Source organism: Pelobates fuscus, chromosome 4 (assembly GCF_036172605.1).
Source record: "Pelobates fuscus isolate aPelFus1 chromosome 4, aPelFus1.pri, whole genome shotgun sequence".
In the NCBI taxonomy this organism is placed as follows: domain Eukaryota; kingdom Metazoa; phylum Chordata; class Amphibia; order Anura; family Pelobatidae; genus Pelobates; species Pelobates fuscus.
Window position 1 is genome coordinate 25041991 of NC_086320.1, and position 26671 is coordinate 25068661.

The 26671-nt window shown below is 40.2% G+C and overlaps 1 protein-coding gene across 2 annotated transcripts in view; it reads left to right on the forward strand.

Moving 5' to 3' along the window:
* COL22A1 (collagen type XXII alpha 1 chain) overlaps nt 1–21715 on the forward strand; it is a 321826-nt gene extending 300111 nt beyond the window's left edge. For both annotated transcript variants that reach the window (XM_063451032.1, XM_063451033.1), the window contains exons 57-65: nt 2640–2693; nt 3386–3457; nt 5156–5191; nt 8521–8565; nt 9282–9461; nt 14539–14605; nt 16596–16778; nt 18738–18815; nt 19173–21715. In XM_063451032.1, the coding sequence (XP_063307102.1) occupies nt 2640–2693; nt 3386–3457; nt 5156–5191; nt 8521–8565; nt 9282–9461; nt 14539–14605; nt 16596–16778; nt 18738–18815; nt 19173–19360 (903 nt within the window). In that variant the 3' untranslated portion in view covers nt 19361–21715. The remainder of the gene's footprint in view (nt 1–2639; nt 2694–3385; nt 3458–5155; nt 5192–8520; nt 8566–9281; nt 9462–14538; nt 14606–16595; nt 16779–18737; nt 18816–19172) is intronic.
* Nucleotides 21716–26671: the final 4956 nt, after the last annotated feature.

The following is a 26671-nucleotide window of genomic DNA, read 5'->3' on the forward strand; positions in this document are numbered from 1 at the left end:
TAGCTATCAAGACAACACAACTCTCTCTACATTGAATAAATGGCTAGGTATCCACTGTGTCATGTGAAGCTATAACTTATTAGATTGCGCACTGAAAGCATCGTATGATGTGAATGTCCTGGCTTCTCATGGTGACTACACATAGCTTCAAGACAATTCTTATTTATTTAGTCTGCATTTAACAGAATTCCATAGTCCAACTGGTTTAAGTCCTTTGTCAGATCTTCGTCATCGTCATTGTCACCATCATCTGCGCTCAGAGAAGGCTTTGCAGGTTTCACTTTACTTATCAATTACCATGGGTCCCTGGCAATTTAGCCAGAGCTATTTGCCAAATGGTATAAAAAAATAAAAGCAAAACTTAAATAAGCAAAAAAATAAATGCTCTTAGTTATTATATAGAAAGCTAATCTCCTCGAATGATGAAACATTTGGGTCTTCATTAGTGTTTACTTAGTGGCTACTACTGTATCAATCTGCGATCTGCTTTTTGCACAATAAAAAAAAACCCTCAATATATTCAATAATTTCAATAATTCTTGTTACTCATAAACATAAATTATGAACCAATGTATATTGAGGACGATATGTTCATTCCATTATTTTGTAACAGATGTTTCATGGAGGGTCTAGGCAGTCATTTGGTGAAATACAACTCTGTGTGTGAATCTACATATTTTTTATTTCACGATGTGCATTATCACACGCAGAATACTTTTTTTAACATGTTACTTGGGAGTGCATTAGGTAACAAAGCTTGTCATTGTATTAACAACCATTCACATTGCAGGAATAAGGTTTTATACAGTAAGCATTTCAGCAACATAACTGTAAACATTTTGCAAAATAAGTAATATGGCATTTAAATAGGTGTCCCTATCAAAGCAACTACATTAATCTTGTAAATTCCTAGCCTAAACATAGTCTTAGTTTTTGCATATTATGCGCTCAAACTGTCTCTGCTGAAATTGTCGGTATTTAAATTGTAGTACATAAAAGGATCACTATCTATGTAAAAAGAGATTTGTCAAATATTTAACCTAATATGCTTTTTTGCAAACTGAGCACATTTGGATATTATCATACATTTCAAACTAAGAATAAAATGCCAATGCGTTAAATCAAATTCTAAAAATTGTAAAATATCTCCTTTTTCAAAAATGTATCATGGGAATATTGCATTATTTATTTGGAACTAAAATCAACTTTTAGTGAATTGATCAACAATGTGTTTCAATGAACATGATAGAATCATCAAATTATTTACAATGATCATCAAAATGGCCTCAGAGGAATTTAAGTGGCAAAGCAATCTGCAGCTTTAATTGACAGATCTGTTTAAACCTCACAAATTACTAAATGATATTGAGTCATTTCAATGGATACTATGTATACTATATGGTATATGATAATGTGACAGTAATACGTGGGTACTTTCAGACGTCTGGCAGTACCATAGATTCTAGTGAAGTTACATAGCTCATGTTCCTCATCCAGCACATATGTTATGCTGCAAACATTGATCTGTCTTTCTTACAAAACTCTCCCCAATCTGGTTTTCCACTTTTCTCATGACCCAAAGCTCTTCGTTCCTCTCCTCAACAATACTTTTTCTGTTCCACATCTTGAGAACGTACTACCACGTAATCCCCAACTTTTTCTGTCATTCTCAATATTCAAAAGCTTTATATAAACTAATGTCTCAACTAGTCTTGCCCTCATTGTCCTGTAACAATATAACGTTTCTCATATTGTCCTCTATGACACGAGTCTACTATAAATCAGATGTCAACTGTGAACTTATGGGCACAATTTTGAAAACATACTGCGTTTGTTTGTTCCTGTCTGTCTAGGTTCTTAGCTTTTAAATAGTTTGGTTGTGCTTTATAAAATAACAACACTGTTTTGAAGTAAAAACAAAAATCAGCCCTGTGACATCTATATATAGATATATACATAGATATCTTCAGAATTCCTATGTAACCTTACCCCAGATGTTGATGGACTTGCTGCACCTCCTTAATTATATAAATGAACTAGTCTCAAGTTCAAAATGATTTATATGAAATATATTTTTTTCCATTTACACAATCCCCAGAGTAGCCCCACAATTGCAGTTGTTACAGAACACGCTCATCAGAAAGACTCACAAATTCACAGAAAGAAATGTGACTTTTGGAAATTGTAACATGTAGTTTGTCCAATAATACAGTTCACAAACTCTGCATCTCTCTGCATCTCCCCTTATAGCTTCAATTACCATTAAAAGACGTCACAAGGTCTGAGCTGTCATAACCTTTGCAGTACGTTAGCTCAAACAGACGTCAGCACTTCCAAGTCGAATCTCATTTCCTTTACATTATACCTTTTGTCCTTTGAAAAGGTCTGTGGCATTGTGTTCTCATTTTCTAGCGTTTTTATGTAATATTGTAGGATTAGTGTAGCTAGCGTTTATTTTGTAAAAGCTGTTGCCTCATAAATCATAGATGCCTGGGCTTTAGCCAACTACAAAACTTACATTGTCGAAATGTCTTCACAAAGTAGAACATAGATCACTGATTAAATTAGTCCTTGGATTAATTTATATAAAAGATATTATTTCAATTTGTTTAAAATATTTGCTGTTTGTTTCACACCAGGGCAAAAATGGACAACCTGGTCCTTCCGGCAACCCTGGCAATCCTGGTGCAGTTGTAAGTATGGACAAAAAATATATATTTATAAAAATATTGACTCATATATTCTGGGAAATTGAGTCAAACAGCAGATTGATCATAACCAATCAGCAATATGTTTTTTTTTCAACTATCCCTAATGACTTAACTGCCAGAAACAACCAGCTTTCATGAATGAGGAATGTATAAGCCCACGTGTAGTGACCAGCAAAAGGGTCGGGTCAAAGCAGTGTGCATGTTGTGTCCAACAGTGAGCAGGCTAGCTCTGTCTCTTCTCCATCTGATGTGCAGCACATAGAGGAGAGCATGAAATGTCAAGTGGTTCTTATTCTTTTAGCGAGGCCCTTGGTGTATGTTTCCCCTACGAACACACATGTGGCACAGAGATAAATAAAAACTGAAGAAGTGGAAAGAACACTACGACATCAACCATGCCAAAACATGAAATGGAGAAAGATCTGTGTGACTGGTCCCTCTTACCACTCCCCTAATTTACAGTCAGTGAGCGGAACCTGTCTATGGATTCCACAATAACCAGAATGGAGCAGGAGCCCCTTTCCTACTGTATCCATTAACTGATTAAAAGACCTCATTTAATGCGTAGAAGTTTAAATAGTCAGTAAAAGCTGTTTTAGTCAATAATTTACACATGTTAAAGTGAGGTGATGATATCAATACATATTTATTAATGGTTCTGAATTTTATCCAAGGGCCCCAAAGGTAGCAAAGGTGATACTGGCAGTGTTGGAGCTCCTGGGTTTCAAGGGCACAAGGGCCTTATGGTAAGTACAGCCTTTTATAATAAAAAACAAAGAAAAGAGTTACCCGAGCACTACCCCAAATCCCTATGCATATTTAGACAAATCGATTTTTTGGTTTTTTTTGTTTCACTCTAATGGCCTTTAGGTGTAAGCCCACCTGCCATGTCAAGGCAGGTGGGCTTACCTCACGTCAGCCTGTTATTAAGTACCGTAGCCCTGAGATTGACATCAAGGAACATAAATCAACTGTATATGAATATATTGATTTGCAATATATGACTTGGTCAACGGAGTCGCAATAGTTATTTCCTTTATCTATATTGCATATGTTTTCATGCTCTGTTTATAAATATTTGATGTGTTTTCTTGAATTTTGATCATCCAATGTTTCTATGCATTTAACCCCTTAAGGACCAAACTTCTGGAATAAAAGGGAATCATGACATGTCACACATGTCATGTGTCCTTAAGGGGTTAAAAGAGCAATATTAATAAATTAACCAAACCACCCAGCTATGTATTCTTCTTCAGAGTATATAAAAAATAAAAATAAAAGAAGCCTGCACTCACTTACAGAACCAAAAGAGATATCCTCCTCTAATTCACGGTGCAAAATAAACCCATGATTTTCCTAAATAAAAAAAGGTTCTAGCACATCTATTTCTTTCCAATGTTCAGTACTCCAATTTATTGGATAACAGCACGCAAAACAAATGCAACATTTTTGTGTCCTATTAACCAATAAATTGGAGTGCTGAACATTGGAAAGAAATAGGTGTGTCGGAACCTTTTTTGTTTTCAATGTTTTTATCTTCAGTCCTATGAAGACATGTTACATTTTGAAGGCATTCAAATACAGTAATTTTCCTTAACAAAGTATCTGAGCTCTCTAAGCTTAAAAGTCACATTCTATTTCTTAAAAGATGAACAAGTTCAATCGAAGCTGGAAAATGTTAATAACCGTAGGTCCAAATTACAGCTCCAGTGTTTTAACGTTAAATATTAGACTGGTGGCTGGTGAGAACATTTTCGGATTTGATGAACCATTTTTCCCAAAAGTAAAAAAAAAATCAGGATTCATGAATTTTAGGGAAATGTCGGTATGGCACGTCAGAATTCCCGAACAGAGTCAGAAGAACAAAAGAAAAATAAAAAAAACAGACCAATCAGTGCGTGGCTAAGCATATACATAATATAATAATATGTATCTATTTTGCAGTACATTGATACAAGTATTTTGCCGCCATCTGCAGGCCTTCAGTGATATAAAATAATCAGTAGAGGGTAAAACCAGAGGAGAAGCAACAAAAAATATCTAGAATTATATGTATTAAAGATATACTATATTTCCCACTACTCCTCCTTTATTCTTCTCTGTTGGTCAATTCTAACTTGATTGTGTAAATAAAATCGACATTTAGGGATTGTCACCTAGCCATCGATAATTTTTCCTTTGGGCAAAATCCAGAATCACAAGCCAACACGAACATGTTTGGCATTGCACATTTCAATTGGTCCATAATTCGTGTAGAATTCAGTTGGGAATTTGAGAATTCTACCGAACACCCAATTGGCGAAATTTGTCCAAATTGCAATTTGGCCCAAAACGAATCTTTGAGTGCATAAAGAACCCACCAATACTTTTGAAAATAATTGTTTAAGCTTTATTATATCTTGGCTTTTTAGAAAAAAAATTAATAATACATGTGTCTATTTTAGGGAGAGCCTGGAGTGAGTGGACCACCGGGCAAAGAGGTAAAATGTTATTTATATTTTTAAGCTCTGCAATAAGTGTACAGATCAATACTATTATAGAGATAATTACATTAGCAATAATAGGTATTCACAATTTAGGATACATCTTTCCCTGGCCATTCTGTTTTGCCTAAGAATTGCTTCAGTTTGTCATATATTCTTGATCTCATCATACCCAGTCCCCTATATACATTATCATGAATCCTCTTCAGTCCACTTCTAGCTAATGGTCACTTGCTGCCAGGGGCGGACTGAGAACCCTCAGGGCCCCCGGGCAAAATAAATCAAGGGCCCCCTTACAGGCCCCACCCATACTCCGCAGCAAGTGCCACCCATGTCCCGCCTCCATGCACCGCCTCCTGCCACACCCTACACAATCTTTAGACACAAGGAACAAAAGTGCAATAATCCCTTCAAGGCCCCAGTAGAGACTAAAATTGAGGGCTAATGGGCCATGGAGGGGGGTCTTTCTAGCAGAGGCTATCTCAGTGTCCTTTAGAGAGTGTGTTAGAAAGAATCCCCTCCAGGCCCTATTAGAGACTACAATGGAGCCTATTAGGCTTGGAAGGGGGTCTTTCTAACAGAGGCCATCTCAGTGTCCCTGCTGGAAACAGTCGCCTCCAGACCCCAGTAGAGACTACAATTGAGGGCTAATGGGCCATGGAGGGGGGGAGAATTCTAGCAGAGGCTATCTCAGTGTCCTTTAGAGAGTGTGTTAGACTGGAGGCTTGGAGGGGGGTCTCTCCAACACTCTGGTTCCTATTCACAATATAGCAACACAACATAGCTCGCTGATACCTAGGCCAAGTTGGCTCCTCTTACCTTAATTACTGTTGCTGGCTGGCAGTCTGTGGGATTGCAGGAAGGCTGTGGGCTTACTGGCTGTGGCTGGCAGGCTGTGGGCTTGCTGGCAGGCTGTGGGCTTGATGGCTGCGGCTGGCTGGCTGCGGCTGGCAGGCTGTTGGCTTGCTGGCTGCAGCTGGCAGGCTGTGGCTTGCTGGCTGTTGCTTGCTGGCTGGCAGGCTGTGGCTTGCTGGCTGCGGTTGGCAGGCTGTGGGCTTGCTGGCTGCGGTTGGCAGGCTGTGGGCTTGCTGGCTGTAAGCCTAACTGGTGGTCTGCGGGCTGGCTTGCTGGCTACTGGGGCACTTGTAGATTATTTAAAGAAATAATCCATGCACAATAACCGCTACTGCTCTGTGTAGTCGTTATGGTGCCAGGAGGGCCGGGCCCCCCTCCCAGAGTAAGTAGTCAAACCGTTTAAGAACAGTTTGACAACTTACCTGGGGTCTGCTGGGATATGAGGCTGTAGTAGGGTATAGGAGCAGTGGTGCAATGTGTAAGGGGTGCAGTGTGTGTGAAAGGTTCAGTGTGTGTGAGGGGGTGTAGTGTGTGAATGTGTAGGGTGTGTGGGGCAATGTGTGTATGAGGGGGCTATGTATGTGTGTGGCAATGTTAGTATGGGGGGCTGTGTGTGTATGGGTGGGCAGTGTATGTGTGTGTGTGCGAGGCAATGTGTGTAAATGTGTATGGTGTGTGTGGGGGCAGTGTGTGTATGGGGGGCAGTGTGTGAATGTGTATGGTGTGTGGGGGCAGTGTGTTTATGGGGCTAGAGTTCACTCTCACCACTGCGACCACCAGGAATCCCTGGTGGTCACAGTGTTGAGAGTGAACTCTAGCCCATAGCTCCAGGGCTAGAGTTTACTCTCGCAAGAGCCGTAACGTTGCCGTGGTAACCGCGGCAACGATCTGTGCTCGCGCAAGAAGGACCCAGAGGAGCTGCAGGCTGAGCTCCCGGGTCCTCTCTTCCTCCCTCCCCTGCCGGCTGCCCGCACGGTGCCTGCGGACAGGGGAGGGGGCAATTGCCCTCCTCTTACTCCCTCTCTTCTTACCCCCCTCCCCCTCTTCTTACCCCTCTTCTTACTCCCCCCTCACTCTCTTCTTACCCCCTTCTTACTCTCCCCCACTTCTTACCCCCCCTTCCTCTTTTTACTCCCCCTCCCCTTACCCCTTCTTACTCCCCCCTCTCTTCTTACTCCCCCCTCCCCCTCTTCTTACTCTTCCCTCCCTCCCTCTTCTTACTATTCCCTCCCTCCCTCTTCTTACTCCCCCCTCCCCCTCTTCTTACTCCCCCCTCCCTTCTTACTCCCCCTCTTCTTACTCCCCCCTCCATTCTTACTCCCCCCTCCCCCTCTTTTTACCCCCTTCTTACTCCCCCTCTCTTCTTACTCCCCCCTCATCTCTTCTTACTCCCCCCTCGTCTCTTCTTACTCCCCACCCTCTCTTCTTACTACCCCTCCCTCTCTTACCCCCCTCCCTCTCTTCTTACCCCCTCCCTCTCTTCTTACCCCCCTCCCTCTCTTCTTACCCCACCTCCCTCTCTCTTCTTACCCCCTCCCTTTCTCTTCTTACCCCACCTCCCTTTCTCTTCTTACCCCCCTCCCTTTCTCTTCTTATCCCCTTCTCTTCTTACCCCCCCGTTCTCTTCTTACCCCCCTCCCTCTCTCTTTTTACCCCCCTCCCTTTCTCTTCTTACCCCCTTCCCTTTCTCTTCTTACCCCCCTTTCTCTTCTTACCCCCCCTTTCTCTTCTTACCCCTCCTCCCTCTCTCTTTTTACCCCCCTCCCTCTCTCTTTTTACCCCCTTTCTCTTTTTACCCCCTTTCTCTTTTTACCCCCCTCTCTCTTGTTACCCCCCTCCCTCTCTTTTTACCCCCCCTCTCTTTTTACCCCCCTCCCTCTCTCTTTTTACCCCCCCTCTCTCTTTTTACCCCCCTCCCTCTCTCTTTTACCCCCCTCTCTTTTTACCCCCTCCCCTGTAACGTGGCCGAGCTGCTCTCCGGTCCGCGGTGCCCGGCCGGAGTGATAGGAAGGTGTGCACCTTCCTGTCAGTCCGGCCGGGTACAGGAAACAGAAACTCCTGTTCCGCGCGGAACAGGAGTTTCTGTTTCCTGTACCCGGCCGGACTGACAGGAAGGTGCACATTCAGTGTGCACTCCGGCCGGGCACCGCGGACCGCATAGCAGCTCGGCCACGCTACAGGGGAGGTGAGAAGCTGCAGCCACCTGAGGCTCTTAAGATAGTGCTCAGGCGGCTGCAGCATTTAAAGGGGCGGCCGGCCCCCTCAGAGTGTGCCGCCGGGCCCCCTGATGGCGGCCCCCCTCCCGGCCGGGCCCTCGGACCATGTCCGAAGTGCCCAACCGGTCAGTCCACCCCTGCTTGCTGACTTTAAATGGATACCTAAGAGATTAAACCTGATTACACAGTATATTGTTGTTTTAACTGCATCAAAAATGATTAACTAACCTAGGAAATAATACACATTTTTTAAAGGGGCCCACTGGAAAGCCAGGTGATCTAGGACCTAAAGGAGACCGGGTAAGTGCTTTATATAATTGATTTTACAATTAATATTTCTTTTTATTATGTGTTTTTGGACCAGAATCACTAAATACTAAACAGTGTATGCTCTTTACTTGAGATAATGTGAGAATTCAGAAGTGAATTCAAAGTGAATTTCAAATTTAAGGTTGAAATAGCTGAACTGGTAGAATTGTCTACACCAGCCATGCTTTCATTTCGGCATCGTTAGTCTTTAATTTTAAATTTACTTTGAAATCTCACTTAGGTAAATAACCCCATTGGAGGTTTATAGCAGAGCTAACAGAAACGTTAATTGGTTTGAACAGAGCAGTGGAGGTAAAAACATTTTTTTTTACTTCAATTGGACTTCTGCATTGCATCAAAATTGCCATCCTTTGATATCTCAGGCATGCATGTGCCCGCACAAACAAACCCAACCTTTTAGAAATGAGGTTATACCAAAATTGAGGATGTGACAGTCGCTCTTTAGGACAAAAAAAAATCTACTGAATAGTGCCTTCCTTCCATAACTTTAGTTCCTTTCCAGTTCTGCAGGTGAAATCTCCTTTTGCCGAGTCTCAGCTAATAACGTTGTTATTAGAACAGCTCTCTGTTGAGTTTTAATATTTCATCATGCAACGTGATTCTTTACCACCTTGGCTGAGATAATATCTGATTTTTCTCTCCGCTAGGCCATGGTACATAATGAGTTTTTCTGTGTCATTTAATAGGGGGATCCTGGTAATAAAGGAGACAAAGGAATGCAAGGAGAAAAGGGTCAGGCAGGAGAACCTGGTAAACCGGGACATAAGGGCCATACTGGATTAATGGGGCCTGCTGGACCAACTGGTGAAAGAGGAGGATTTGGTAATCCAGGTCCACCAGGACCTCCTGGATCGACTGGCCCAAGGGTAATATATTATAAGAACTTTTCAAAATATGTATATCTCAAGCTAATCATGATGTTTCCTTGTACTTTTACACACCGTGTGATTTAATGGGAAAAAAATAAATATAATGTATCTGTGCCAATTTACTAATCTAATGATTATCTTGCTTTGAAGTCATAGTGTTGTTGCCAAAAACATGTAACTTAAATTACAAAGTGATCAGTGATTTTATGTCCAATGATATAAAAGATCGAAGCCAAATGGTATGATTACCCAATGCATTTTTATGTAGAAAGTGATTAGAACCTTTGTCATAAAATTATATAACTTTTTAGCTTCAGCCAATTACTGCTACTCAAGCAGCACTGTGTCTATCCCGAGCCTACTTTAACTTTTTTTAAATTGTGTTTGTCTCAAACACAGCTTTTAAATACATCTAGAGCTTTTTCTAGAAGACAAAAAAAATATTTCCCAAGATTAGGTCTCCCGATCAATCATTGAACTCCCACTTGCTTGAATGGAAAAATGAGTGAGCATGTGTGATGTCACAATCTCACGTGTTACCTTATTTCTCATAAATAACAAATCAGCAGCTACACAAATCCCCAAGTCTCCACAACAATTGTATCATGTGTTGAAAAATGAATGGAAAACACAAGATTAATTAAGTGTAAGTTGCTAGTGCTCAGGGGAAAGAGGTAGTTTGCAGTTTTATCAAAAGAAAAATGCATTTTATGATAAGAAGATTACGAGAAAGAAGCAGTTGGAAGGACGCACTGTCAGATCAAATGTGTTCTGATATCTTGGTGGCTTGGGATGTCCCTTTACATGTTAGACACTTGTATTTTATTCTTATAGCTCTTTGATGCTAAAAGATAAAAGGGTGCATTGAGGGAGTTTTCAACAAGTACTTAAGGAAAAGGGAGATTTTTTTAATGTGTGTTACAGGAGATCTTAAAATATTATAATATATATAGCATTAAGCAAAACTATTATTTCCCATTGATCATTAATGTCAGAGTTATTTCTGATCTATGGACTCTGGATATATTAATTTTACAGTTAGCATGTGTAGTTGCTAGTAAGACTGACCACAAAAGGCACCAGGAGGGCCAAGGAAAGCTAATATCTTATTTCTCACTATAATGTATAGAAATAAGACAGATCACAAAAATACCATGAGTGATATAGTTATTCCCTTTGCATAAAAATAAGTATTTTAGTTATATATTTTTTCATTTTTAGTTCTTCCAACATTAGGTAACCTATCTATGCAGCTTGGCCGGAATTCAGTAAACATATTGTTTACTTTTGGAATGTCGGCTGCCTGTTATTGTCTATGGCCCACTGCCTCTTATTGTATATGGTCCACTGGCAGCACTAATAGCCAGCAGGCAGATATTTAAATAACTCTGGGCAGTATGACCATCACCCACGTGACAACTGACCAGTGTTGCTAGCCAACAGCCACAATAAAATGTAAGAAATATCAGTCAGAGTAAGCGGACTGAGCTTGTATAGCATGGACAGAATTGTTTACCCACCTTGTAAGCTTATTCTGAGCTGAAGCTTCACATGGAATAACATTTATTCCGTTGTGGTTTTTAATTTTTCAGTCTTTTTTTTTTTTTTACAATACAGTTTTTAATTTTCAAAAGTATTTTTTTATTATTGTGGGTATTTGTTTTATTTTATTTAATATGGTGTTTTTTCTTTAATGGCTGAATGAACAGAATGAAATTCGGTCAGTGAGCTATTCACACATTCTATCATTTGGGTCAACATCAATTTAATATGCTTTTTCTGACTAAATCACCAAAAAAAAACAAATTTTGGGTCATTTTGTCATTCCTCAAAATACAAATGCACATGCCTATTCCCAATACACTCTTGGTTGCTTTTCAAACACTGAAATTACCTTCGATGGCTCAGCTGGTAGAGCGGAGGACTGTAGTTGGTATAAGATAGCAATCATTAGGTCGCTGGTTCAATTCCGGACATGTGTTTTGGTTAACACTGTAAAGGAGTTTAAGCATGCGTGGGATAGGCATAAGGCTATCCTAACTATAAGATACTGCCAGGGACTAATGAAATTATTTAGAAAACTGGGCAGACTAGATGGGCCGAATGGTTCTTATCTGCCGTCACATTCTATGTTTCTATGTTAAACTCCTACATGACAAATTACTAAAGCAATATCTGTTGTATAAAAAGACACTACATGTTGAGTAAAACAAGCAAACTGTGCAGAACAAAAACCTGTATGAATTGTAGGCATTAGCTGAGTGTCCTGAAATTTCATTATCAGAACGAGAAGCTTATTATGGGATTGTGTTGCCCAGTAATAAAAGCATCGAAATAGCCATGTATTACAGAAATAATTCATGCCTATTGCATTTTCACAAACAAATCAAATTTCTACACCTGAAATTTGGCAGGAATTTGGTTTGGCCCAGCCACATGTTAATTCAGAAACTGAATCAGGAGCATAAAGGTGCGTAAAAAAGGCAAAAAGGTTAACTAACAATTTTATAAATGCTCTATATGTCCTCCACATGTTGAACGGACAACATCAAGACAATAGTTGAATTTGTCCAAAACGCATCTCAAAGTGCCTTCTTCCACTGAAGTCACTGTTGCTGTGATTCTGATTTTAAGGTCATACAGATTAGTCACTAATGGTGGCACAAAAACATGTTCTTTGATGTATCCCCACAAAAAAAAAAATTGCATGGTGTAATTTCTGGAGATCTTGGGAGTCAAGAGTGTAGGGCCAAGTATTGGGGTCCCGTGTGACCTATCCAACGTTGAGGCAGTGTGTCATTTAAAAAACGTTGAACCTCTCTAACCCCCCTCCTTAGAAAGAGGGCATGCCCGCCAGGTATAGCAGCCAGGGAATTTGCTAATCTGGAAAAAGCGGGACTACAGAGGATTTGCCACATGTATGAACAAAAGAAACTAGTCCCCTTCGACCAACTCCAACAGAGAACACACCTCACCCCCACCGACTTTTTCAGATATATACAGATACGAGACTATGTCCAACAGGCACAAGTGCGACAGGCGGCGATAGGCTCCCTGACATTTTACGAAAGAATGTGCCTCAACGAATAAACTCAGAAGGGCTTAATAACCACTATGTACACACGTATGCTCAGAAACAAAGGAGTGGGGAGTACTGACATACACAGAAGTGTGGGAAAGAGACATGGGTGAGGTACTAGAGGGAGAAGAATGGAGGGACATTTGGGAGGCAAAATACACCGTATCCATATGCGTAACACTACAGGAACAATCCTACAAAATGATGTTTAGGTGGTACACCACACCGGTCAAACTACATCACATGAGACAAACGCCAACAGATGCCTGTGGAGGGGTTGCGAACACAGAGGCACATATATTCACATGTGGTGGGAATGTCCTAAAGCACAAGCATTCTGGACGAAAATACACAAACTGGTAAACAGAATTTCTCACAGAGCACCCGACCTAAACCCATGGACGTACCTTCTGAACTGACCCATAGACAACTGGACTAGGGGGGAACAAAAATTAATACATAAAATCACACTGGTCGCAAGGAGAACGATGGCACAAACATGGTTGCAGGTGGACATGGCCCCCATACAGAGAGTGATAGGTAACATAAAGGAGGTACACTTAATGGATAGCCTGACGACCAGATTGAGAGGGACCACATCTAAATTTGATAGACTGTGGGAACCCTGGCACAGCTACATCCTATCTAACCCCCCTAGAAATATATGTACACTAAATAATATCAGGCCACGCTGAACCGTCACATCTATCCACCCCCTCCCCCCCGTCTTTGCCACCCCACCTTCTCTCACTCTTTCTCCACCTATACTCTTCCTTCCCTTCTAAGACCCTCCATCCCTAGAACACAGGGACAGGGTGGCATGAGGATACCACCCATACACTCCAGCAAACTAGACGGACTCTGGCTGGTCCAGAGCCGAGACAAAAAAGGGACGAGGGAAGGGGCCCTGACCCGAAATAACCTCACCAAGATTCGCATGTCAACACTTGCAAACACGGACAGAAGCATACGGACTATTGACAGGGAAGCCGCATAGATAGTCTAGAACATACCACAGTGACAAACTTACATAGCAATGGGCCCCAGGCTAATGAAAATAACCAAACAGAGCACGACACACACGGTACGAACACACATATAGGATATAAGGGTTAAATATGTTATGTGCAGTACGCAAACTATGATATGAGACAGGCACACAGACATAAAGTTATGGGTATTACAATGTGTGAACTGGAATGTCAAACCTGTCTGTTATTTTAAGTTTACTCTTGTTTAGTTAAAGAAAATTGAAAACTTCTTTGATGGACGGGGATAAAGATGGCAATAATGTATAGAACGCTATGACACAGAATGCCTTTTTCATTTTCTATTTGCTTATTGTAATGATGTACACGTACATGATTTATTATATGGCTTCTGCACAAGCCTAAGCTAATGTTGTGTCACCTTGTCCGCCAAGATGGAAAAATAAAGAATTTAAAAAAAAACAACAAAAAAAACGTTGAACCTGCAGGTGCAAATGTGGCGATGCCCCATCTTGCTGAAAAAATGAAGTAATCGGAATATTAATTAAGTTGCGGAAAGGGCCAGTTCTGCAACATTTTGAGATTTCATGATTAAACGTCACCTTAACACACACCAGACAGTTGTATGAGAGATCGCAAGTTCTCGGCTGTCATGATCTACATTGAAAACGCTTGTTTCATTCATGGGCAGATCGTGTTTGCAGAGATATAGTGATTTCAAATCAGGTCTATCTTTTTGAAACACCCTGTATTTAATAAATACCATTATTAGATATACATATAGACTTATTTAATGTTCCTCCTGTTTTACCTCAAGTCAATTACTCAATTCTCACTTGATTTCTAAATACCGGTACCCTCGTTATATAAATATCAGTCTCCATATGAAGTCAGCTAAACAGACAATATTTATTGCATCAGTATGTCTTTCTAAAGGAATACTGTTACAAAAGATATACTAAAGATCCTGTGTAGTAAATATCAGTGTTATCACGTTTAATTTCAGGGGGACACTCCATCACTTGATACATTACGAAGACTTATTCAAGAAGAGCTTGGAAAACAGCTTGAAGGTAAACAGTCCACTTTGAATATTAACATAACTATTGCGTGATTAAAGCAGCACTGTCATGGGCATATCCGTTGTTTTTTTTATCCCCCTCCTGACTCTACTACATCAAATTTCCCCCCTAGTCACCTCCAGATGCCTCTAGGCCCCCCCATATTAGCTTTTTTTCAAATCTTTATTTTGTGCCCGGACCTAGGACCTGGGAGCCACCATCTTTGTGTGGGTAGATGAAGGCCATGTGGGACACGTCATCTGCCCACGCTAGATAGCGCTGTGAAATTCTGCGCATGCTCAGTTAAACACTTGGGCATTCACTATTGTCCAAAAAACGGATTGGAATTTCCTTATTCACTTATTCGTCAGAAAGACGAATGAATGAATAGAAATGTCAGACGAACAAACAAACAATGAATATCGGTGTTCGATTATTCTTTGCTCAGCTCCCTCCTTGTAATATGTAAAGATAGAAGGGGAGGGAGCTGTGCTCCCCACCCCTTCCTAAGCCCCCCATGTCCTCACTCATTCTATGGGGGTCAATATGACCCCTATATTAGCATGAGGGAGATTGAAATCTCCCAAACGCCCCTACTCGCTATGCCGCGAGTAGGGGCATATCAAACAGTGAGCAGCCACCCCCTGCCACCTTAGTCACCCCCCCACCCAAATATAATTAAATAAAGCCCTACCTACCTCCTACCAGAATTCCAAAGAACTTTCCCACGCTGTGTAAAATGAAATGGTGGATTCCAAGCCAACCAGAGTGCTGTGACAGGTAAATGTAAAGATTCTTAACCTGTCAGAGCACTCTGATTGGTTGGCTTGGGATCAACCAATCAGAGTGCTCTAAGTAAAATTGCAAGCCTTTCCCCGCCCTGCGGAGCTCAGGTTTTTTTTTTTTTTCTGCTGATTTCTTTTTTTTGCGCTTGGGTTTTTTTTTTTATAAGTTCGACGGGTATTATGGATTTTTATTTGCCCTTTTTGGGGCTGAAAAAAATAAGGTTTTAGAAAAAGCATCAAAGGTTTTAGAAAAAAGCAACAAATGGTAAGTATTTTTTATTTACAGGTATTTAGTTTTATTGTCTCTCCCTCTCCCCTCATTAGGATCTTGGGGACCCCTAGTCACCTTGGGGGTATTTTTACACCAGGGGAAAGGCAATAGGTCACCCCCTTATTGTAATTTAGGGCCCCCACCCGACACTCATGATTTGGGGGCCGGGTGGAGGACAATAGGTCACCCCTCTTATTGTAATTTTGGGCCCCCACCAGTCATTCATGGGTGGCAGCTGGGGAGGAGGACAATAAGTGCCACTCATGTGTGAATGTGGAAAGGAGGTGAGTAATAATTCTTTAACTTTAATATTTTAATTCCAAAAGGGAGTAGACATAGGGTGGTGGACAGAAGGGAACCTATAGTCCCAAAGTAATTATTGTTATTTTCAGGACTAAAGGTTTCCTTTCATGTGAGTGAGGTGTTTTAAAAAAGGAAAATGAAGAAGATAAAATAAAATGTAATCCAGATATTAACAAGACCCTGAATAAAAATTATGAAACGGATGATCTAATGTCGAATAAAGTTAATCAGTGGTCCTATGCCTACTAGAGCAACAAGGTACAAAGTTACAGGGTTATTTACTAACATGTAAATTCAAAGTGAATTCCAAATTTCAGGCCAGAGTAGACATACTCATACTGAAAGCATATCCGATTGAAATAATTTTTTCCAGTTTGGCTACTTTGATCTTACATTTGAAATTCACTTTAAATTCTCACTTTAGTGAATAACCCTGTATGCAGATGTTGCAGTACACTTTATATCACAAATGGACCATTTGTGACCAGCATTTGTGGACGTTAATACTTAGTAATGCATGGTTTTTGAACCCAGTGTTCTGTTTCTTTGTTTGAACCCTTGATTTACTCATTATGTTATGTGATATATATGTAAAGTTGACACCTTTTAGTCTAAAAGTTGTTTGTCTATATGACCCGTACAGCTAAACTAGCCTACCTCGTGGCTCAGATGCAGCCGGCACATGTGAAAGCAGCACAGGGCAGGCCTGGGCAACCAGGAATTCCTGGAAAAGATGGACATGATGGTAGACCAGGTTCACCAGGAGAACCAGGATTACCAGGACAAATGGGACCTGAAGGACCATCAGGGCCAATGGGTCCAAAAGGTTTGTAGAATGCAACATCTCCAAGTCTATTAGAAATTCACAAGAGAACTTAAGTGGAATTAAGATCTAAATGTGAGGCTCGAACTCTCAGAAATGATCAGGATTATCCACTAAAGTAAGAAGTAATGGTGAATTCAAAGTGACTATGTTATTTAAGAAATGCAGACTAAATAACGGTTCTGGCACTCCAGGATAACAAAAATAGCAGCTTTTTTGGGGCAAAAGCAGCAACATTTCAACCTTTCCGGGTCTCTATCATGCTTGACTTGGTAGGGTCAAAACGTTGCTGATTTTGCCACAATAAAGCTGCTATTTCTGTTATCTCAGAATGCCTGAACCGCTATTTATTCTACATATCTTGGAAGGGAGACTTGGCCAGCCCTGGCTTCAGAGCAACTGGGTTATTTGGTGAGTGCAGTATTCAGTAAGTCTCTACTATAACATTTAAAGTCAACACATATGAACTGGAAAAATTGTCAGCTTCACTTTCAATTCAGCTATACTGGCTTTAAATTTAAAATTCACTTTCAATTCTTCCTTTAGTAAATATCCCTGAATGTTTTATAAATATACTCATATACGCTGAATGACACATTCACATGCATTTTAGAAGTATTTCACATTCTATTTAAAAACAACATTAACCACAGTGACTTTATAATGATGTTATACATCAATCCGTTCCAGTATTTTGGTCTAAAATGTTAAATTAACTTTGAATTCTTTCTGAATTCCTGCCAATTCCCACTCTAGTAGATAAACCATGTATGTGTTTAATTAGATATCCTGTAGACCAGCAATGTACCATCTAAAAAAAAACAAAGTCATAAATGTTTGTATTACTTGAAATTATCATTTCACATCAAGATATATCTGTATTCAATTTGAAATTATAAAAACATACACTAGTACAGTATATGCCCCTCCTCGGTCCCTCCGCCCTGCCTGTGACCTTCTCCTGTCCGCTGCTCACACCCTTACGGCCAACTTACGCTTGCAGGACTGCTCGCTGGTTGCTCCCTTCCTATGGAATAGCCTGCCTACCCCCATCAGACTCTCCTCTAGTCTTCAATCCTTTAACCCCCTTAAGGACACATGACATGTGTGATATGTCATGATTCCCTTTTATTCCAGAAGTTTGGTCCTTAAGTGGTTAAGAAGCTCCTTAACCCCTTAAGGACCAAACTTCTGGAATAAAAGGGAATCATGACGTGTCACACATGTCATGTGTCCTTAAGGGGTTAAAACCCATCTCTTTAGGAAAGCTTATGACCTCCCAGAGTAACCTCTACCTTATATACCTGTCTCTCTCTCCCTTGCTCTCTCCTAAAGGGCAGCACTCTACTCTCTCCTCCAGCTCTGCTCCACTCCCACCTTATTTGATTGCTATTTCCTGTCCTAATGTGTTTTATACCCCACTTCCTATAGACTGTAAGCTCGTTTGAGCAGGGTCCTCTTCAACCTCTTCGTTCCTGTAAGATTTCTTGTAATTGTCCTATTTATAGTTAGATCCCCCATCTTATAATATTGTAAAGCGCTACGGAATCTGTTGGTGCTATATAAATGGCAATAATAATAATAATAATAATAATTTTATTACTGTTAAAAAGTATATCTCTATACAACTGTTAACTGCTAAATGTATAACCGATCATTACCTTCTGATATGTAAATACATAAGAACTTCAATACTTTAGTCCTTTATCTACATCACATCACTTTAAAACTAGAGACTATAGTAACTATGGGTTTAATGTGCGTGGTATAGAACCTTTTTATAAAATGTTAAATTATAGCATAATATAGCTTTATATGTTATCACTTTAACCCCTTAAGGACCAAACTTCTGGAATAAAAGGGAAACATGACATGTCACACATGTCATGTGTCCTTAAGGGGTTAAACATTGTATGTTTTCAAGCTATGAATCTAAGTTATGTTTGTTTCTGGCTTTCTTAGGTGACAGAGGATCCAAAGGAGAAAGAGGAGAAAATGGGGTTGGACAGAGAGGTGAAATGGGACCTCCTGGTCCTTCAGGTATTGTAACCAATTTCAACTGGGACACGTTATTAATACTAAACCACATCAGCAAGCTTATGGCTTATGCCTTCATACTGTTAAAATAGAAGTCTAAACTACAGTTGTTATGGTCACAGGACAAATCTGGAACTGTGTTGTACTCTGAGGAATGTGTGTGAATGTGAGCTCATGCTATTCAACAAGTATGGAAGGAATCTTGATGTGTTAATCCAAACATGAGTACCCTAAGTACTTGAGCAGAAACATACTACATTAAAAAGGAAACATCTTGCAAAAAATAGATGTCATCTGATCCATTACTCTTTTGCTTGTTGATCACAAACAGATGTTTCAGCCTTGTATATTTTTATACAGGTCAACCAGGAGAACCTGGATATGCTAAAGATGGACTGCCAGGCACCCCAGGACCTCAAGGTGAACCAGGATTACCTGGACATGTTGGACCTCAAGGACCCCCTGGTCCCAACGGACAATGTGACCCATCACAATGTGCCTACTTTGCAAGTCTTGGGTCTAGGCCTGGAAATGTCAAAGGACCTTAGATGGCATTTAAAAACCTAAGCGGATCCATTGGACTAATTTCTGAAACTTGAATTTAATGCTGGTTTAAAACCTACAATCTTGCAGAGTCTACCAAAAGGAAACATGTTTGTTAGCCTCTTCAACACTATAGAAGTCCATAATTGGGATATGATTCACTTTTCAATATTGTCTTGTTTTTAACAGATGAAACCTACAATTACTGCCGGTCGGTCATGTTTTTTTTTTTTTTTTTTCTTCCTATTATCATTTTTGAAACAAAATTGCACTTTGGAACTTCCTACATTTTGCTTCCAAGGTCACAATGGTGCTAAAACAGACAGGTCTTTAGTCATGTTCCTATAAGCTGGTCGAGGATACTCTACAGATAATATCAACACAGGATTGGCTGAACACATGTTGTTAAGATTTACCGCAGTAGGGCTGATTGCAGTTAGCAGGTATATAACATAAGCATCATCAATAACCATATTCCCTCTAAATATTCTAAATATTACTAAATAACCGATGACTGATCCCCTGCTCTGTAATTAAATCACAGATAAACTACCTTTCTAATTATAATAACCAGGCCTAGATATTTTGCCTAGATCTCCTCAGTTCAACTTCAAGACAATTATTTTTTGTTTATTTTGTTTTGTTTTTTTTCCTTTAACTGTTACTATAGATAAGGTATGCATATAAGTCGGGGTATTTTACTGAATCAGTGTGGGTTATCTGTTACCATGCCTACGTGTCAGCCACACAGCCACTGAAAAATGTCTATTTTATGCCATGTGGGAAATATAACTCAGACTTTAAATGAGAACCAATACTCAATTTATCACTGTTCCTATCGGTGTGGGGTTCACGGAGCAACACATAAAGTTCTACTGAAGTTGTATTTATTTTTAATTTATTATTTTTTTTCTAAATACCAATTTTCTCCTTCTGTAAACCCTGAAAGCATGGAGAATATTTTTTTTCATCAGCAAACTGTAATTTTCTGTATAAAAAAACCTAATCTGGGCAGAAATTCACTCACTCAAATTTAGTAGGAATTTTTCTAAAAAAAATTAACAAATAATTTAAACAAAATCCCCATGCGATCATAATAGGAACTCCTGCCTTCCCTGCTAGGAGTCTGCCTGCATGTAATAATTTATTTTTATGGTAAAATGTGATTTACAGAGATATAGAAGAAGTGCTCTTTTACATGGCAAATATCTTGCGGGGATAATACATTTAGTTGTGCTTTTTTCCCAAATATGATTTTTTTAAAGCATACAGGACCAATAACATGTCTAAACTACCTTGATGACAAAGGATTTGCCTGGTCCTGGAGAAGGTATATTAATGACACTATGGTGAAGTGATGGTTGAAGTAGGCTGCAGGGAACTTATAACTAGTCCCAACACATGTATGGAAGTATTAATTTTAATTAATATAATGCAAAATGCTTTAATTAACATTAACATTGTGCCTTCATTTTATGTTCAGAAGAAATATTGCCGTGATTTTTAATCTGTTTCATGTTTTGTGAACATAGCAAAAAAAAGTACAAATATTAACTTTAGCTTTTTGTCAACTTACAGAGGTTTTATGTACATACCAAAGGAATTCAGATACAAATGTGTTCTTTTCAACAGTTAATCATGTGAATATCGACTAGTGAAAAATGAATGAGAATTTTTCTCTAAAAAAGCAAAAAACAAACCAAAAAAAGCCAACAATCCACAAAATTTAACTGGGTCAGAGTTTTGTCCCGTCCCTAATCGATTATGTAACAATATGTTGTGTGTATATATATATATATATTTCTTTTATGTGTTTGCCCTTGGATTGTGGTTGATATTTATTTAACAGCCACAGTGTGGTTGTTGTGACAGCAGCTACGTATAAACTATCATGGAAAATTTACTTTATTACATAATTATTTTTTTGTAATTCAATGTCCACTAACTCACATAGTAGAGAAGAGCCAGACCCCCGACTCCTCTCATGTCACAAAAGAAGAGGATGCAGTAAACGGACTGTACCTTCCTGCAGAAGATACCATTTGTTACTTATCCCTGTTGTTAGTGTAAAACGCTAGTGTAGAGTAAAGGGTCATTCTTTGTTTGCTTGTTTGTTTGTTTTTCCATTTTTTCTGTACTTGTATACTTTGAATATTTTAAGTAAATGTATTTTATATGTGGAATGCTCTCAACTCCCTGAACTCACTGCCGTTAGTCTCCTGTGTGGTTCTTAGCTTTTGACTCCTCACATTTTATTTAATTACATCTGCCATTGTAAAACTGGCCCAGTGCCTTTTTCCGCCATCCTTTACAATGGATACTGCTGCAGTTCTGTGAATAAAGAATGGAAGACAAGATTATCTTGAGCAGTCATTATTTTGAACAACCTATAGCTGAGATAACCTGAGACAGCCTGACCACTGTTGTTACCAGTTCGAAACAGGCCTGTTGATCTTGTGATAAAACTGCTTGTAAAGGTGCATAGACACGAATATGACCAGTAATGACCACCATGGTATAGAGATACACACGATGTAAACAAATTGTATATCAGCATTCTCCGCATTCTGCTGGCTTCAGCTTTAGCAAGAGATTGTTGCACGTTCCCCAGCTGAGCAAAAAGAAATAGGAAATGGGCCGAAGAGGCAATGTTGTGATGAATGCTCACAGAAACAACTACTAAAATAACTTAGTAGTACTTAAGGATTTATATGCTGGCACAGGCCTCCCAATTTTAGGGTCTTGTTCAAATGCCCCGACTTCACTGGTGTTCACTGGTGTTGGGCTTATGGAGACACTAAGAAACTGTCCTTAGAAAGCATAGTGTGGGTACATCATTAGATGCTTGCTGTACACTCAGGGCTTGTAAGAGTCAGCAGAGTATACTGAAACAACACTGCCTACACACAACACTCTTTGTACTTAACCCCCATCATAACGTCAGGAATGGCGTTACCACTAGGCCAACTAGGCAGCCACATAGGGTGCACCAGATGACCGGCAAGCCACAGTGCAAATAGTCTGGCAAGCATTCACATCAGGTTGGCCTGTCAGTTCTTTTGGCACTTCCTTCTCCTTTCCGCATGGGTCGGCTCCAATTAGGCAGTGCTAGTTAGACAATTTACCCTGCACACCACTGTCCTGTTTCATGGGAAGCCAATGTTGGGGATTATGCAGGGCTAGTGATAGGCTATTTTGCACCCAAGGCAAGACCAGCACCTCTCCAAAGCAAAAATTGTCAACTTTGTGTGTCTCTTTCTCCCCCAATTTCTTTGTCCTTTTTTTTCCTTTAACCCAGTCTCTTTGTGTGTCTCTTTCACCCAAGCCCCTTTGTGTGTATTTTTTTCCCTGCGATCTTCTATTTCGTTTATCGGATCTGACAGAAAGCTGCTTGTTGCTCTCAGCGAGCGGCCTTCTGTCAGAAAGGGTAGAAAGAATACAGAAGATCAACTATAGTGGTCCACTGGGCAATGCTACATGCAGTGACTGGCAGAAGGAGAGCTGTGGAGTGCTCTCCCCGCCTGCCGATCATCTGGAGATTGTGCCCCCTGCGCTGATATGCCATAAGTGGCTGCCTAGTTTGCTGATGTATGATGGGGGTTATGTACAAAAATAACATTCGTCCTCTTAGTTTAAGGTACAAAAATAACCAATGATAAAATCATCTTAAAAAAGGAAAAGGAAGACACTATTTTGTCACATTACTGAGAAACATGAAAAAAGTCACTGATAAATGGAGTAAAAGTTTTAATATATAAGGAAAATGAGCATATAGCATTAGTGGGTTTTTAAATGTTATACTTCACTATACAGATACATAAATAAAATGACAATAATTACATATTTAAAGCAATAACTTGTTTCCACAAAGCCACCTAATTACAGGTATTTTTTTTTTGTTGAAGTTGCCTCCTCTGGATGCACATTATTTCTGCTGGAATTACTTTTACATTGAAAAAAAAAAAAAAAACTTTTGTTTATTTTGATTAAATTGAATGTGCGAAGATTTTCTTCCATGTGAACATGTCCATGTGAATTATAACCAAACGTTCATTTGAGAGTTTGAAGAGGACATGTGGATGTGGATATGGGGGGTGGAGAGGGTAATACCCACTAACTCAGTCTGATGATGGAATTACTTTGAAGGTTTGATCATTATTCTTTTGCAGTGCGACAGGTACGGTATTTCTCTTTAATTTGCCAACCCTATAACCTCTCTTTTTTTCTTCCAATTTCCAACCTGTTTCATAATAATTCTGCCTATGTATTTACCCACTGCATTTCAAACTAACAATTTAGTATCAGAGTAAAGTTGAATATGAGCAATGTTTGATCAAGAGGCCCCTTTATTAATGTGTCACTGTCATTTTTGGGGGTTTCCTTAGTTTATATCCAATGTATCTTAATGACTATCTTCCTTTTGTAATTTTGCTTTTTTTTTTATATATTATCTTTTATTCCTTGAGCTGGATTTCAACACAGTAAAGGAGGAGACTATATTTAAAAGAAGAAAAACTACCACAACAAGAGGAGCCTTACATTAGAGGGACAAAGGTTTAAAAATAATATCAAGAAGTATTACTTTACTGAGAGGGTAGTGGATGCATGGAATAGCCTTCCAGCTGAAGTGGTAGAGGTTAACACAGTAAAGGAGTTTAAGCATGCGTGGGATAGGCATAAGGCTATGCTAACTATAAGATAAGGCCAGGGACTAATGAAAGTATTTAGAAAATTGGGCAGACTAGATGGGCCGATTGGTTCTTATCTGCTGTCACATTCTATGTTTCTGTGTTTCTATGTTAATATCTGGGTGCAGCCATTTTGTCCTCCTCTGTCTTTGATGTCTGCAGTTTGACCTTCTGTGGGATACCTACTGGTGGACTGTGGGTAAATACAATGGGATATTTTAATTACAGGTCAGTGGAACGGTGATGGGAACAAGATTCGTAGACATACCAATCTTTTCATGGCAGATTGGCAATCCCAATCAGAGCTGGGTAGAGGGCCTCGATACCTATCACCGTTACATAGAGGATCTGATTTTTATCTGGAGAGGCAAAGGGCACAGTTTTACAGATGTAATTATTAGATTAAATACCAACAGTTGGGAAATACATTTAACAACCAATTTCAGTAAAAAAAACTGTCAACTTTTTGGATGTGATCATATTTATTGAAGATAAGAATGTAAAAACTAGCACGCACTTTAAAATTGTTGACGTGAACAGTTTTATACAAGTTCCTAGCTGTCACTATGCACCTTGGCTGAAAGCCATCCCAAAGGCACAAAAAAGAACTATACGGAGGTAGATAGGTTTAAGGAATAAGTGGATAGACTTAAAAAAGACCTATTGGAGAAAGAGTATTAGGAAGAGGAAATACAAATCAGTTACACACAGGTGCTACATATCCAGAGATATGTCCTCTTAGAAAAAAAAGAAGGAAAAGAAAACAAAGATATGGCGAATTACATACCAATTATATGCAATTATGGTTATGGTCATAAGGAGTTAAATAAAATACCCATTCTTAGCTAATATCCTGCTAGACAAACCACAACACATTTTTAGTGGTGCACTGAATAAGAAACAACTACTAGTAAAAAAACACATTAAAAAGGAGTGACCGTCAACATTTTTAGATAGTGAAAGGATTTTTTTGTTCAGGTCCGGAATATGTTTAACGTGTAGGAACACAAATTAAAAAAAAAGACATACAAGTGTGGACAGTATTTTATTGTTCATTTTATTGTTTTTGTTCTTTTTTGTTACTAAATGTAATAGTATTTTTAGTTCTCTGAAGCCTCAGGAATCTTCATTTGGGAAAGTGCAATCCCCTCTATAGTGGCACTACCACTACCACTACCCAGGGTTGTATTTATCACGAGGCTAACAAAGCATTCGCCTTGGGCGGCACTTTCCAGGGGGGCGGCAAAAAACCAAGATGCCTTGCTAGCCTCCTGTCATGGGGGACCCAAGAGCTGGTCGGCTGGCCACCTTAGGGCTCCCCTGAGGCACTCTGGTGCTCATATTCTAACCAATGCACAAGGAAGCATTTAGCTGTGTGCTCTTCTTGTTTAGCTCCCTCCTGTGTGCCTTCCTGTGATGCCGAGAGATGGAATATGACGTCACTCCGGTTCTCAGCATCACAGCGGCGTGCGAGGGAGCTGAACAAGATAATTAAAGCTCCCTCACTGCCTACCATGGACTGCCCACCTATCAGTCCTCAGGACTCTAGAGCACCCACCAGGAGTTCCCCAGCACTCACCAGGAGCCCACATCACACACCATGAGCCCCCCAGCACCCACCAGGATCCCCTCAGAACCCACCAGGATTCCCTCAGCACCCACCATGAGCCCCCAGCACCCACCAGGATCCCCACAGCACCCACAGGAACTCCTATACACCCACAGCAACTCCCAGCACACCAGGAGCCCACAGCACCCACCAGGAGCTCCCAAGCACCCACAGGAGCTCTTATACATCTACAGCAGTTCCCACAGGATCCCCACATCACACCCACCAGGAGTTCCCCAGTACCCACCATGAGCCCGTAGTACCCACCAGGAGCTCCAAAGCACCCACAGTACACCCACAAAATCTCCCATACACCCACGGAATCTCCCAGCATACCAGAATTCCCCAGCACCCTCAAGAGCTCCCAGAACACCAGCAGGCACAGGAGTTCCAAGGACACCAGCAGGCACTGGAGACCAGGGACAGGATCCATTCCAGCCCTCCAAAGGAAGGGAGGGTGGTTGGACATAAATTTAAAAAAATAATAATAATAATAATATTAATAATAAGTGAGTGGTGAGTGTATGATAAATTGTTTGTCTTTGTGTGTGTGTGTGTTTGTCTGTCTGTCTGTCACTGACTGTGTGTCAATGAATGTGAGTCCATCAGGGAAGGTGTATGTGTCTGTCGGTGAGTGTGGGTATGTCTGTTAGTGAATGTGTTTGTCTGTCAGTGAATGTGTGTGTCTGTCAGTGAGTGTGTGTGTGTGTGTGTGTCTGTCAGGGAGTGTGCTGCTGTCAGTGAATGTGTGTGTCTGTCAGAGTGTGTCAAATAAGTGGTCTGTGAGTGTGAGTAAGTTAGTGAGTATCCGTCTGTTAGTCAAAAAAGCGTGTGTTGGTCTTAAACAGGAAGAGGTGCAGCAAATTTGGATTAGGGGGGTATCGAGTTTAGTCAGGCCTAAGGCAGCACAAATCCAAAATACACCACTGACTATACCTGCATAACTTAAAGCCAGGAGTATAGGCTCTAAATAAGGTTAGCTCAATGCCTACCTGATATTTTTATTGACCTTATTGGGA